The sequence below is a fragment of the Ammospiza caudacuta genome, chromosome 1 (genome assembly GCF_027887145.1).
Source record: "Ammospiza caudacuta isolate bAmmCau1 chromosome 1, bAmmCau1.pri, whole genome shotgun sequence".
Lineage (NCBI taxonomy): Eukaryota > Metazoa > Chordata > Aves > Passeriformes > Passerellidae > Ammospiza > Ammospiza caudacuta.
This window is the reverse complement of record NC_080593.1, coordinates 220,950-235,504: the sequence shown is the minus strand read 5'-3', so window position 1 is coordinate 235,504 and position 14,555 is coordinate 220,950. Positions and strand designations below refer to the sequence as shown.

General features: G+C 58.6%; 1 protein-coding gene across 1 annotated transcript; it reads right to left on the bottom strand.

The window, feature by feature from the left end:
• Nucleotides 1–450: 450 nt before the first annotated feature.
• On the bottom strand, nucleotides 451–7,154 carry GBX1 (gastrulation brain homeobox 1). The gene is given in 3 exon segments (XM_058817280.1): nucleotides 451–974; nucleotides 6,369–7,031; nucleotides 7,034–7,154. Coding segments are annotated over 3 exon segments (1,308 nt in total).
• Nucleotides 7,155–14,555: the final 7,401 nt, after the last annotated feature.

The following is a 14,555-nucleotide window of genomic DNA, read 5'->3' as shown; positions in this document are numbered from 1 at the left end:
GGCGCGTCCCCTTCTCCCCGCCCGCCTGCCGCCCCGACCTCCGCCGCCGCTGGCCCTGCCCGTGTCCCTCTCCCTGTCCCTGTCCTTGTTCCCATCCCTCTCCCTTCCCCGTTCTCCTCCTCTGCCCGCGCCGGGCCGGGGCCGCCGGACGCCCGTTCCAGCAGCTCGGAAGAACGTGGTCGTGCTCCATAGAAAATAATTTATTGAAATCACAGCTATACACGGGCGGGCGCCAGCGGCAGCGAGGGCCCGGCCCGGCCCGGCCCGGCCCGGCTCAGCCCGGCCCAGCGGGCGGCCAGGGCCCGAGGGCCAGGCGGCCGCGCTCCCCGTGGCACGGACAGAAGGACACGCTGCCGTATGTACAGAGTTTACACGGAATAAATAAGGGACATGTACACAGGAGGGGGAGCGCCGCCGCCGCCCGCCCCAGGGTCCGGGAGCCGGCCGGGCTCAGGGCCGGGCGCCCTGCTCGATCTGCTGGTGCTGGCTGCGCACGGCAAAGCGATTGACGTGCACCGGGATGGGCACCACGATCTTGGGGTTGCGGACGGGCTCTCCGGAGCGGTTGCTGACATTGCCAGCCTTGATGCGTTTCCACTTGGCGCGGCGGTTCTGGAACCAGATCTTCACCTGCACCTCGCTCAGCTTCAGGGCGTGCGCGATCTGCGAGCGCTCCGTCAGGCTCAGGTACTTCTTGCAGTGGAACTCCTTCTCCAGCTCCAGCAGCTGCTCGCTGGTGAAGGCCGTGCGGCGTCGGCGGCTCTTCCCGGCCCCGGAGCCCGGCGGGGGCTGCTCGGCGGCGGGGCCGCCCTTGCCCTTGCCCTTGGCTCCCAGCGCGGCGCCGGCGGCAGCCCCGTCCAGGAAGGGCTCCTCCTCGCTCTCGCCCGCCGAGCTCTCCTCCTCCCGCTCGCTGCACGGCGTCGCCGCCGACTTCACCTCCAGCTTCTCCTCGTCGGAGCTGTACGCCTTGCCGTCTGCGGGGCACACAGCGTCAGTGCCCGCCGCACCGCACCCCGCACCCCGCATCCCGCATCCCGCACCGCGCCCGGGCCCCTCCGCTCCCAGAGCCCCCCAGCCGCGGGGAAAGCTCTGCCCGCTCCCCGGCGGGGTCTGCCGCTCCTCCCGCTGCCTCGGAGCCCGTCACCACCGCGTCCCGCAGCCCCGGCCCCGGCCCCAGCCCCGCACCGGGTCCCAGCGCCCTTGGCCCCGCAGCCCGCCCGACTGCAAGGGGCAGCGCCGGCAGAGCCACGCTGGGCTCTGACCCAGCAGCAGCTGCCCCATCCCCAGCCCCATTCCCAGCCCCATCCCCGGCCCAGACGCAGCAGCACCACGGTCTCGGTCTGGCAGAGAACATCACAACACTTCAGGGCTTGTCTGGATCTCTGCACAGGATAGAACGCCCGCACCTTGTCTCTCAGCTCAGCCCTCCCTGTCTCTTCCCAGGGCACCAGACCATCGATGCTGTTAGCCAGCCAAGAGCTGAAGAACTGTCCTGGAAACAGCATCCAGAGCCAGCTCCAGCCCAGCAAACCTCCCTGCAGGCCTTGGGGGCCTCACTTCTGGCTCTCCCTCCCTAATCCAAGGATGCACCACAGCAGACAGGGAATGAGGTGCTGAGGCAGCCGATGCTCAGGGCTCAGCTACGCCCAGCAGTGGGCAGAGGGGCAGGACAGAACCTGTCAACATCACCCAACAGACAGCACCTCATCTCAGGCCATCAGGGAGAATGCAGTGCTTGGATCATGGCAGACACCTCTGCTAAGATGCCAAGGAGGATACTGACACGGCACTGGGGTGTGAATCTCTTCCTTGCAAGCTTCCTGTGTCCCAAACTGCTGCCTGAAGGATGAAACAGCTGTGAAGCAAGGGAGGACACAGTGGGAGACAAACGGAGGAAGGAGGTTTGGAAGACAGTCCCTTCCATAGTAGAAGGGCTCAAAGTGAGAAGATGCTCTCAGCCACAGGGGTCATCAAGGGAGGACCCACAGCTATGCACAAGCAGGTGAAAAAGCTTTTCTGTCATGCTGAGATTAGAAGAGACCAGAAAATTCTTCAAGTCTGACCCAAGAGCAGCAATCACGGCTGGAAGGAGTTGTCTGAAGCACTGCTGCTCTATACAATCCAACATGCACAAGGAGAAGCAGCAGCTCTCCAAACTTGTAAGCAGCATCCAGGTAGTGGCCCATGCAGCCAGGGCCCCTGCTGGCCACCTCACCTCAGGGGGAAAGGCAGAAGGCCCCCAGAAGCCTGACAGTGTGGGGTTTAAACACACAAACAGAACTGCGGGAGACTACTCGAGCCCAGAAGACATTCCTGGTAGCCTGGTGACTGTGGAGCTCCCACGCCTCTTGTCAGCTTCCTGAGACCAGGCTTTGGAGATCTGGAATCTTGTCCCTGCTCCTCCAAAGAACACCTTCATCTCTATCCTGCTGCAGAGTGTAGGGTCAGGGGCAGGGGAAGAGATTTCCCATGTGCATAGAGGGTAAAGACCCAGAGATTTCGTGCTCGTGGGGCTGAGGATCAGCAGCAGGAGGCAAGGAGCACTTTGGCTGCCATTGCACAACCTGATGCCAGCCCTTTGCTGAAGAAAAGAAGAGCTCTCACTTCTGTGTACCAGCTCTCTCTGGTGGAGCATGGGCCTGACAAGGTAAGAGAGCTCTGATGAGGAATTCTGTCCTCCCCAAGGGCTCTTTAGGTCCTGTCCTGGCATTGCAGTTCCCCAGGGATGGAGGATGGCATCCCAGCAGCCACACCAGCAAACAGTGCTCCTAGGGCAGCTTGCTCCTGTCAGCCCAGGCTATGCCCCTGGAGACTGCAAGAAGACTGAGCAACATGATGGTTTGTAAAACAGGTGCTCTCTGAATACTCTCTTCTGAACCAGACTCCAAATTTTAAATGGAGCACTCTCACATTTGTGTCTTATAAAAGGGCTGGGTTTGCAGTAAGGAACTTGGAACTACTTGATAACATAATCTAAATTGGATATGTTCACAAAGAAAATTGGTATATTGGTCTGTTAGTCACCTACTATGTCACCAGCAAGGAAAGAATGAAGGCAGGGGATCCCACCCATGTGGGTGGGGTGTACTGAGACTTTCAAGGCCTTTGAACATGAAGTGAAGGTGTCACGAAGCAAAGCATCATGATTGAAAAATCAACGAGAAGCAGTAAATGAAGAACAGGGTTGACCCGCCGGTTTGTTTTTCACAGAGTCACAGCTGTTCATTGATCTTGTCAAAGACATTGAAGAGAATCCAAAGGGGGTCACAAAAACATTCTGAGGGCTGGAGCACCTCTGCTGTGAGGCCAGGCTGAGAGAGTTGGGGCTGTTCAGTGTGGAGAAGAGAAAGCTCCAGGTAAACCTTATTGCAACCTTGCAGTACTTAAGGAGGGCTTATAAGAAAGACAAAGAGAGATTTTAAAGTCTCTTGTGGTAGAACAAGGGGTCGATTAAATGAGGTATAGAAAGAATTATTCACAATGAGTGTGGTGAACACTGGGTTGCCCAGAGAAGTGCGGACAGCACATCCCCAGCAACACTCAAAGCCTGTCAGACAGGGCTCTGAGCAACCTGATGTAGTTGAAGATGTCCCAGCCCATGGCAGGGGGTTTGGACTAGGTGGCCTTTAAAGGTCCTTGCCAACCCAAACCATTCTGTAACTCTATGATTATGGATGTGGAAAGCATGGTGAAGAGACTTGAGTGTCACAGGCGACAAAGCTGTCAGGGAAGCATCAGGAGGAGCAGGGTCAGGAACGGCTGTTGTGATGAGCCCTGTGCTGGTAAGGGAAACAGAAACTTCCCCCTGTCCCTGATTGAATGTGCTGTCACTACACCAAAGCAGGAAAGAGTCTCAGACTTCTGCCTGAATCTCAGAGATCTAAAAAGCTCAGAACAAACCTGCTCTCACAAGAGGTGTGGAGAGCTAGGGATGTTAAGGACCCTTACACCAGGGGTCATACCTTTGTGGCAGCTGTGGAAATAAATCAGACTTCAAGCTTTGCTGCTTCTCACCACCAGTTTCCCTGCCTACCTCTCCCTGCTCAAGAAGGGTGGCAGTTGCTGGAAGCAAGTTTCAAAGCCAGGGGATGCAGAGAGAAGTCCTAAAATAGTGCATTAATTCCTTTGGCTGATCCAGGATGCAACTGATCCTGTGTCCACAGACACCTGCATGATGGAGATATAACAGAGCCTAGGGACAGCAGCAGTCACTCCAGAGTATAAGTCACTAAATGTCAGCAAAACTGTCAAAAGGAAGCATTTATTCTTCACAAGGTTCTTCTACAGGTAAAAAAATCTGTGTAACATCTTGCCATCTTGATGTGGCTGATGTCAAGGTTAGCCCTCCTTTCTGGTGGACTCCAGGGGAGATTAGATAAGGCCACAGAAAACAAATTAGTAGAAATTTACTAAATATACAGAAACAACACTTGGCACAGGAAGTCCCTGATGTGCAGATGGTTGGATGTGAGGGAAGTATCGTTTCAGAATTGACCATTGAACAGGTTGTGCTCTCTTGCTCTTCCCTGGACAACTGCTTTTGGTCAGGGCCACAGACTGGATGCGAGAGCAAACTGCATTATAGATAGTTTTTGATGACTCCTGTTGACATGAATCATCTTTCTATTCCTTAGTACTGGAAAAAGCTCACAACGACCCTCCTGAGTTTCCTCTAAGATGGCTGTAAAACAAACCCCACTGTCCATCTCCAGTTTTGTCTGGTACAGCCAGGAGAAGCAGCAGGTGAAGGAGAAGGCAGGCACATTTGGCCTGACAAATCCTCTTGGACGTGGGCAAAGCAGCCCACAGAACTGGGTCCACATGGGCACATCTGTGCAGAAGGACAAGCTCCCCTCATGGCTCCAGAGCAGAGCCAGTGCTCAGAGGCAGCAGGGGATGAACAGCTGCAGCAAGACATCTTCCCTTCCATCATACCGTCCAGTTGCAACAGGAAAAGTCTTAGAGGTAGGATTTCTTGGATTCAGAAGTGGCCACTGGCAGTCTGGGACAGTTCATCTGAGTCCCTTGGGTGGAGAGAACATATTGGGCTCAGTTCTGGAGAAGCCAGAGAGGGAGATCAAGCACAACGCAGTTCATCTGCTCACAGATGGGAAAGGTGAGGTTGTATAGACCTGGTTTTGGCAAGGGCAGTGCTGCCCTGAGAAGACTTCCGCAAAAAAGTAAGATTGCATTTTGGCTCAGCACAGAGCCCAGGGAGCGCCGGAGGAGCACCCAATAACCCACACAGGAAGGGGGAGGCAGAATGCCCCCATTGTCCTACCTGGGCTGAGAGGTCTAAGGGTACCTGATGAGTGAGTGCTCTTCTGAGGGATGAACAAGGCACGGCAAGGAAGGCACCTCGGCTTACCCAGGAGAGACTAAAGGGAGGACAGACAGCAAACAGCCAAGCACTGCAAGAAGCAGCAGAGATTCTCAGCACACATGCATGCCAAGAGGTCTGTGAGACAAAGGTGGATCCCGGGAGCGGCCAGGAGAGACAGCTCAGGAGAGGCCGCACCAGAGAAGCAGCAGCTGGCTCGTCTGTGTCTGGCCGCAGGGAGCCTGTGCTGCAGGACCCGGGAGAAGAGCTGAGTGCTGGACCTGGCTGAGAAATACGGAGCAACAAGTCTCCGAGGCTGGTGCTGGCGCTCTCGGGGAGCGGCCGCAGCGCACAAAGGCGAGGGCCCCGACGGAGCCGTTCCCGTCCGCACCGGGGGTCCCGGAGGGGCGCTGCCGCCTGTCCGCCCGTCCGGCCGAGCCGGTGCCGAGCGGGCGGCCGGGACGGAGGAGAGCGGGGCTGCTCCGCCTCGGCCCTGCGGGGCGGGCTCGGGGGAAACTTTGGAAAGCCGGTGGTCGCAGCACGCTGGGGACAGCGCAGCCCCCGCCGCACCGAACGGGACCGGGACGGGGACCGGCACCGAGATCGGTGCGGGCGGGGAGGGCTGCAGAGCGAGCCGCGGGACGCGCCGCCACCTCCCCTCGCTCGGCCCGGGCCGAGTGCCAGGACCTCGGAGAGCTCCGTGCGGCTGGCCCGGCCACGACCGGCCGCTCTCCCGCCGCTCCCGCCCCGCGGCCCGGCCGAGGCAGGCGGAGTTTGACTGCAGCCCGGGAACGCTGCGGACCGGGGCTGGGACAGAGTCGGTTCGGCGCTCAGAGCCGGGCCGGGAGCGCCGCCGAGGGCAGGTCCCGCCGGCTGCCCCGCCGTCCTGCCCGCCGCGCCCGGCCCCAGCGCTCGGCTCCGCGGCTGCCGTCCTGCCGAGCTCCGGTGCCGCCGGGACGGCGGAGAGGAGCCGGCAGCTCTCCCCGGGCTGCGGGTGAGGCGGGGCGGGCGCTCCCCGCCGGGCAGGACGGGCCCGCGCCGCTCTTACCTGCCAGGCCGGGGAAGGGCTCCGGGAAGTGCAGCGGCGGCTCGGGCGGGCCCTTGTCGCGGCCCGGGGGCAGCTCCTCCGCGTCCAGCCCGTCGGTGCCGCGCCGGCAGCCCGCGTCGGGGGCGGCGCGCGGCGGGGGCAGCTCCTGCGGGGGGTAGAAGCCGTCGGGGGGCTCGGAGAAACTGGGCAGGGCGGTGGTGAGCGCCACCATGGAGGGCACGGCCTGGCCCAGGCTGGCGCAGAAGGTGTTGGTGAGGCGGCCGGCGAAGGAAGCGAGCGGGGCCAGCGGCGGCAGCCCCGACTGCAGCGGGGCGTGGGACAGCGCCTGCGGGAGCACCAGCGGCCGGTACGGCATGAACATGGGGTACCCGGTGTAGAGCAGGTGCCCGGAGCGCGGCGGCGGCGTCCCGATGAGCGAGTCGATGGAGAAGGCGGTCCCCTGGCCGCCGGGTCTCTGCATGGCGAGCGGGCGCCTCCGGCTCAGCCGGCACCAACTTTCCGGCGAGCTCGGGCCGCCGCCAACTCGCCGCGATCCCGCCGCCGCCGGGCCCCGCCGCCGCCGCCGCCGCGGCCCCGGCCCCGGCCCGCGCCCTCCGGCTCCCGTGGGCTCCGGCGCCCGGCGAGAGCTGCCGCCCGCTCGCTGTCTCGGCGCGGCGGAGTGGATGGAGGCGCGCTCGGAGCCGCCCGCCCGCCCCGCCGCGGGGGGGCCGGGCCGGGCCGCCGAGGGGAGGGAAGGGAGGAGGGGAGGGGAGGCGGGCGGGGGTGTCGCCCTCTGCTCTCATCCATCTTCTGCACATCACGGTCGAGTTCCTCCTTCAGCGCCCGCTCCGGCGGGGCAAGGCGCCCCGCTCCCCCGGCGCGGCCGGCCCCTGGGAAGGCGCCTCCCCCTCCCGCCTCATCAGCTGTTATTAATGGTGATTGATGATTAGCAATTACGGGGCCAGGACAAGGGTGCTTTTGTGGGGACGGGACGGGGCCGCGCTCTCCGCACGGCCCTCTCCGGGCCCACGGACGGGGCGGACCGGCTCCGCTCTGCCTGCACCACCGGGGCTCCCGCAACCGGAGCCGAGCGGGCCCTCCCGGCAGCTCCAGATGGCCGAGCCCGCGGGGACGGGTCCGGGGGCAGCAGCGAAGGGCGGGCTCCAGCGCCCCGACGGACCGGCCCTGGCCAGGCACCGGTAGCGCCGTTCCGTGCCGTTCCGTGCCATGCCGTGCCGTGCCCGCAGACCGCCCGAACAGGGCGCGGAGAGAGCAGCCCCGGGGCAGGGTCAGGAGTGCGCCCTTCTCGTCCCTGGAGCGCTGTCGGCTCGGAGCGGGGTCTCGGTGAGACCGGCGGGCTCGGGCGTCGCGGGGCCGGGCAGACAGCGGGGCCGCCCGCAGCCGCACCGGCGTCGGGGTGGGATTGGGGGTGTATCTGCAGTGCCCCCTCTCGCTGCTCCCCCGCGGCACCGGCACCGCTCGCCCCCGCGCTCCGGGTGCTGGACGCGTCCCCCGGTGGAGGCCCCGGTGCGATCGTTCCATCCGCAGAGCGGGCGGGAGCCGTGCGAGCCGAAAGCTCCCGAGCCGCGTGCTCGCTGTGTCCGGAGGAACATCGCCTGCCCCTTGTGGGGAGTCCCCACGCTAAAACAGAGAACTTTCTGCCCACAGCTCGGCATTCGGGCTGTCCTGTCTATAGAGAGCTGCTCACCAGACCTGCAGGAGGCAAACTGAAGCCCGGCTTCAGAAGAGGATCAGGATTTTTAAAGTGCTTGGAAGCCAAGAAATGCAAGCTGGAGTCATGTCTATGCTCACTCCAGCTGTAGTTTCAGTGGCACAGTGACACTCCAGAACTCTAGCTCTCACCTATGGATATTCCTCTTCTCAAGTGCCCTGTGTGCTCCTGCCTGCATCTCCCCTTTGACCACGGATGCAGCACCCCTGGCTGCTTAGCTACCCAGGCTCCTGGTGGCATCAATATCTGTGTAAATACATGGATTTCTCTACCTTCACCTTCTGCTTTGTCCCTGAGGATGTCTGGAATACCACTCGGAAGTGTGTGTTTTCTGTGGGACATGACAGTCCAGCCACGGAGTTGGACGCTTGGACCCTGTGTGGAGCATTTAAGTGAGGCAAAAATGGGCCCGCTGTGCTCAAAGCGGGATACTCAGCCTTCCTCCACTAAACAGGCACAATCTGAATCCCCAGGGCCCAGATATGACATCACACAGCCTCCTCTTTCTTTCTTGTCTTCTGTGCCTTTTTTCTGTGGCACATCCTTGTGGTCTCAAAGAGTCATCTTTCCACAGCAAGAAAAGCCCTGCTCCAAGTCAGGGTGTGGAGAAGGTAATGGTAAAATAATCATCCAGGCTCAGATATTGAATCATAAAACTGAGGCCAGGCATAGGGAATCCCTGTCTCTGATGCAGACACCCCCTGCCCTTGGATTGCTGAGAGAGTGAGAGATGCTCATCTTTGCAGGTCATTGACCAGCTGTGGCCCCCAGTCCAGGATTAGGGCCCAGATTCCATGGTGGGAAGGAATATGGCAGTGACAGGCATTTGGGTGAATCCCGCCGCAGAGACCAGCAGTGACACCATGAGGGACGTGGCTCCAGAACTGTGACACAATGAGGGACATGGCTCCAGGTCTGTGACACAATGGGGGACATGGCTCCAGAACTGTGACACCATGAGGGACGTGGCTCCAGGTCTGTGACACAATGAGGGACATGGCTCCAGGTCTGTGACACAATGAGGGACATGGCTCCTGGTCTATGAAACCATGAGGGACATGGCTCCAGGTCTGTGACACAATGAGGGACATGGCTCCAGGCCTGTGACACAATAGGGGACATGGCTCCAGGTCTGTGACACAATAAAGGATATGGCTCCAGGTCTGTGACACAATGGGGGACATGGCTCCAGGTCTGTGACACAATGAGGGACATGGCTCCAGAACTGTGACAAAATGAAGGACATGGCTCCAGGTCTGTGACACAATAAAGGACATGGCTCCTGGTCTATGAAACCATGAGGGACATGGCTCCAGGTCTGTGACACAATGAGGGACATGGCTCCAGGTCTGTGACACAATGAAGGATATGGCTCCAGGTCTGTGACACAATAAGGGACGTGGCTCCAGGTCTGTGACACGATAGGGGACATGGCTCCAGATCTGTGACACAATGAGAGACACAGCTCCAGATCTGTGACACAATAAAGGACATGGCTCCAGGTTTTTGTCACAATGAGGGACATGGCTCCAGGCCTGTGACACCATAAGCAACCTGGCTCCAGGCCTGTGACACAATAGGGGACATGGCTCCAGGTCTGTGACACAATAAAGGATACGGCTCCAGATATGTGACACAATGAGGGACATGGCTCCTGTGACACCATAAGGGACACACCTCCAGATCTGCTGGTCAGCATCCAAGTTCTGTCTGTCCTTGCCCCATCTCTCCTGCCTCATCCACGAGATGTCTATGGTAAAGGAACCTCCAGGTTGGAGTCACCTTCAATGCACATAGCTTGGGTCCATTCCCTGCCATGAAAGCACCTTAGACCATGGAGAAAGTGAAAGCACAGCCCTGTGTCACTGGATCTCGCGGCTGCGCTCCAAAGGGCCCAGACCAGGCTGTGCAAGCAGCTTTCTGACTCCTGAGCAAATACAACTTGATCACTTGTTCAATGGGTCTTTTCTGTGTAACCAACCCACAGCCCACACCTGCAGACAGGTTAGCAAGGTGTTTGAGAGCAATGGGAAGCTGCTCTCTTTAGTGACCTTGCTGGAGACCTGAATGAGCTGGGGGTGGGCTGTGTCTCGCAGGGAGGGAGGATGGCAGCCTGTGCCCCATGTAGCAGCAGGTCCTGCCTGGAGTCCACAGAGCAGGCTCAGTTCTGCCCTCTGCACAGCAGAGCTGCACCCTGCCAGTCCCTACTGGTGTCTCCGAGGTTAAGGTTCTGCTTCCCTGGTCATACACTGGCATCCTGCAGCCCCATCTCCCTTCAAACACTGAGTCTGTTCCATGCTGGGAGCAGCAAGGAAAGGCTGATTCCAGAGAGGGGGAAGCCAGGCAGGAAGGGCTGTAGCAAGGCAGGGGCCTCAGTGACCAGGGTGCATTCCCACAGGACCTGAGGAAGGTGAGCAGAGCAGATCTGATGAGAGATGGCTTCATCATATGAGTTGGCCCTGACCCTGGAGAGTCAAACCTCCCCCAAGGAGGGGGGATGCACTCAGGGCCCCAGCAATTTACTCCACTTTGGTTTACTTTGTCTCATGAGACTTTGTAGTAGAGGTAGAAACTCATGTGCACATCATGAAACAAAGATTCAGAGAAGGATATGTTGAAGGATTACAGAAAAAAAAAAAAGGTTGTAAGAATAATAAAGCAAAGATGTGCTGCTATACTCTCATGTGTACATCAGATGGGACAGAGCTCCCTCATCCACCATCCTCACAGGGTGAGCCAGCTTGGAATGAGGGTCTAGGCTGCACGTCCACCCAGTGGACTTCCATGGGCTTTCCCAGTTTCAGTTGTGTGACCTATGTTGAATCTCCCACAGCTTCTTGCTGCCTAGTGAAATGCAGTTTCCATGGCTTCCACTTGAGGCTCAGACCTCCGCTGCTCAGAGGGTTCCTGGGCATCTTTCCCTCTCCACTCACCTCTGCAGAAAGCCCCTCGACTCCAGTTTAAAGGGCTCCGTGCCTCCCTCTCAAGGAATCAGTGTATTTCCTTAATGTTCCTGAAGACAGAGTGTCCAACACACCAGGTACAGCAGAAATATTAATTGTGTGTGCAGCTTGTAAAGCCCCATGTCTCATTGCACTTTCAGCTGTTGATGGAGATCCCTCAGGACCTTGACAGGTACATTACCAGACACTGAGTTTAAACAGTCTCAGGAGGAGACCTGCTCTCTCCTGTTTTGAGGTCACTGTGCCATGGCTCGTGTTTTTCAGTCTCAGCAGGTGATCCTGAGTCTCACCAAGCTGGGCCCTGAGTGCTGAATTCAAGTCCAGCCTCTGCCTTCAGCAATCACAGACCAGCCTGGCCCATCTCTTCATCCTCAGTCTGCCTTTGCTTACCACCTCTCCTCTCTGTTTTCTGCATTAGAACTTTAGAACTGCTCAAGCTTCTTCCTCCTCCTCATTCCTTGCTGCAGACATGTGAACATGGACAAGTCTTTTTGCCTGCTTTTCTGGAGTCAGCAGGAAAGCCTGGGGAGTGTCCTGCTCAACACTTGGCATGTGGAACAGTGTCTGTAGTGAAGGCAGTGCATGACCTGTCTGATCAGCACAGAGAACTCCAGGAGAAAACCTTCAGCCTTTAGAAATGTCCTTGCTCAGAACCTGCACAGTGGGATCCTCAGAGGCTGTTCATTAAGGAAAATTCGGTCCCCTGCTACTGGGCAGGAAAAGAACCACCCAGGCCATCTCTCCCCTCTGAGGTGGAGAGTCTGGACTGTGTTCCTGATGCACCAGCTGCTGGCCAAAACTGGCCAATTAATTTTTGCTATATCTGTAATGGGTAAAGTTCTGAGTAACACAGCACAGCAACCACAACTGCAACAGTTAAAGCGTAATGACAGACTGGGAAATGAAAGCAGGTCTTCCTAATGGAAACTGCTATGCAGTCTTAACTTTATGCCTCTACCTGCTCCACTTACTATCTCTGCATGGAATCTAGCACAACAGGACTAAATCTAGTCACAGCCTCTAGGCATTCCTGCAAAATAGCTGCTAAACATATTAAAATCAAGGGTAACGTTGTAAAATTATTTACTCCAAGTTTGGGGAGTCTAGAGAGCAGGCTGTCTGTGGCCATGGTGCTGTTTGACCGAAGCTGGGCTCCCTCCAGGCACAGACCCTGCTACTGGGGGTGCCCTTGGCATGGTCCCTCAGGCTCTGCAGCCCCACACTTCCCGAGGTGGGCAACACCTCCTGGGCATGGGGCACCCAGGAGGCCCCCGCTGCCTTGTACAGGGTCCCTCAGGCTCCCCCTGGCTGCAGAGCTGCCCCGTGTCCTTCTGTCCTCAGCTTCTGGCAGTGAAACCTGTCTGTGTGTCCCTGCCTGGGGAAGGGACCTCAGAGCTACCCCTGGCAGGGCCGGAGCTGGGGCAAGGAGAGTTCAGGATCCTCGGTAACAGCAGCAAGAGCATCCCCAGGTGCATGGGTTGGTTTGCTGCTGACAAGATCTCAGACCAGAATTTTTTGTTTCTGTAGTCCTGGACAAGGCTCACATATTCCTTTCACATATTTCTCTGAGGATTGTTCTGCTTAGAAGAGCCAAGCCCTCCCTCACTCCCGTGTTTGGATGCTGCTCAGGGAGAGCGATGTTAAACAATTCTTTAGATAATTTATGGGGCTTCCAAGGCACAGGGCTGGTACCTCTTGCATGTTTAGCCCAGAAGCAGCTCTCTCCACGTGCACTGCTCTGCCCCAGCAGTTATGTGAGCATGGCACTCCAGAACTGTTCATTCAGGAGACATCCATCATCTGCAGGTCACCATGCAGACATACATCTCATGGCTCTGTGAGAGCCTATAAGCAAAGCTGGTGTTCTCAGAGTGCAGGATGCAGGATTCAGAACAAAATGGGTTATGCAACACCATGCATGAACATGAACATCGTTTCTGCAGCTGGGAGCACAGCCCAGTCAAAGGCACCTCTGAGAACACCCTGCCTCCATCACCTTCGTGTCCTCCCCTCAGGTATTTATTTATCCACACTGATGACATCCCTGGTGCCTTCCCTTCTCTGGGCTGAACTGTTCCAGCTCCCTCAGCCTTTCCTCAGAGGAGAGGTGCTCAGGTAATTTCTCCATGTTGAGATATTGTTATTTTGTCACTGCTCAGGTTCTGTCTTTGAGGTGGCTTTTGTTGTCTTCTGACCATTCTTGCTGTCTTCTGCTGCTACTGCAAAGTTATACCAGACCAGCTTTTGTTGAAACCTTTGCTGGGGATTCTTTTAGTGACCTGAAGCACCCAGCCCTTGTAAGCAGCTGCAGGTGACTCTGCTGAGGTGGGGAATGAGCCAGAGAACAGAGGGGGCTGACAGCCAGAGAGCACCAGCGTGCAAAAGGGGTCTGCTCCCTGGGGTTCCCCTGTGCAGCATGGCACCTCAGGAGATCAGCATGGAAATATCTGCATGGAAACAGAGGTGCAGGAAGTGGGAGAGCTGCTGTGGGGGCACAGCCCCCAGCATGGCCCAGCAAGGCTCAGCTCAGGGGCACTGTGCTGCTGCTCTGGTGGGGGGGCACAGCCCCCAGCAAGGCCCAGCTCAGAGGGGCTGTGCTGCTGCTCTGGGGACCACGGCCCCAGCAAGGCCCAGCAAGGCCCAGCTCAGGGGGCTGTGCTGCTATAGGGGAGGGGGGCACAGCCCCAGCAAGGCCCAGCAAGGCTCAGCTCAGGGGCACTGTGCTGCTGCTCTGGTGGGGGGGCACAGCCCCCAGCAAGGCCCAGCTCAGAGGGGCTGTGCTGCTGCTCTGGGGACCACGGCCCCAGCAAGGCCCAGCAAGGCCCAGCTCAGGGGGCTGTGCTGCTATAGGGGAGGGGGGCACAGCCCCAGCAAGGCCCAGCAAGGCTCAGCTCAGGGGCACTGTGCTGCTGCTCTGGTGGGGGGGCACAGCCCCCAGCAAGGCCCAGCTCAGAGGGGCTGTGCTGCTGCTCTGGGGACCACGGCCCCAGCAAGGCCCAGCAAGGCCCAGCTCAGGGGGCTGTGCTGCTATAGGGGAGGGGGGCACAGCCCCAGCAAGGCCCAGCATGGCCCAGCTCACGGGACTGTGCTGCTGCTCTGGGAGGCACGGCCCCAGCAAGGCCCAGCAAGACCCAGCTCAAAGGGGCTGTGCTGCTGTATGGGCACAGCTTGAGAAGGGCACTGAGGCTCCCACTGCCCCAGGTCAGGGCACTTTGCAGGGCCTCCTCAGGGGGATCACAGCCAGGGCTGCCCCCGAGGTGCTCCTGTGATGGGGAAGGGATGGGGTTTGCTTCTGTGGGTCACACCCAGTCCTGGGGTCCTTCATAACTCCTGAGCACTGTCCATCTCACACAAGTGAAACATGCTTGGTACTGCCAAAAAGCTGAGACGTCAAAGATAAAGCTTGTGAGAGAAGTGGTGTAAGACCAAATATTTAAATAACTTAATAAAAGCCGTATCCCCATTTATTTCAGACTTTCTCAGAAACCGCTGCAGCCAGCACATTCAGAGCAA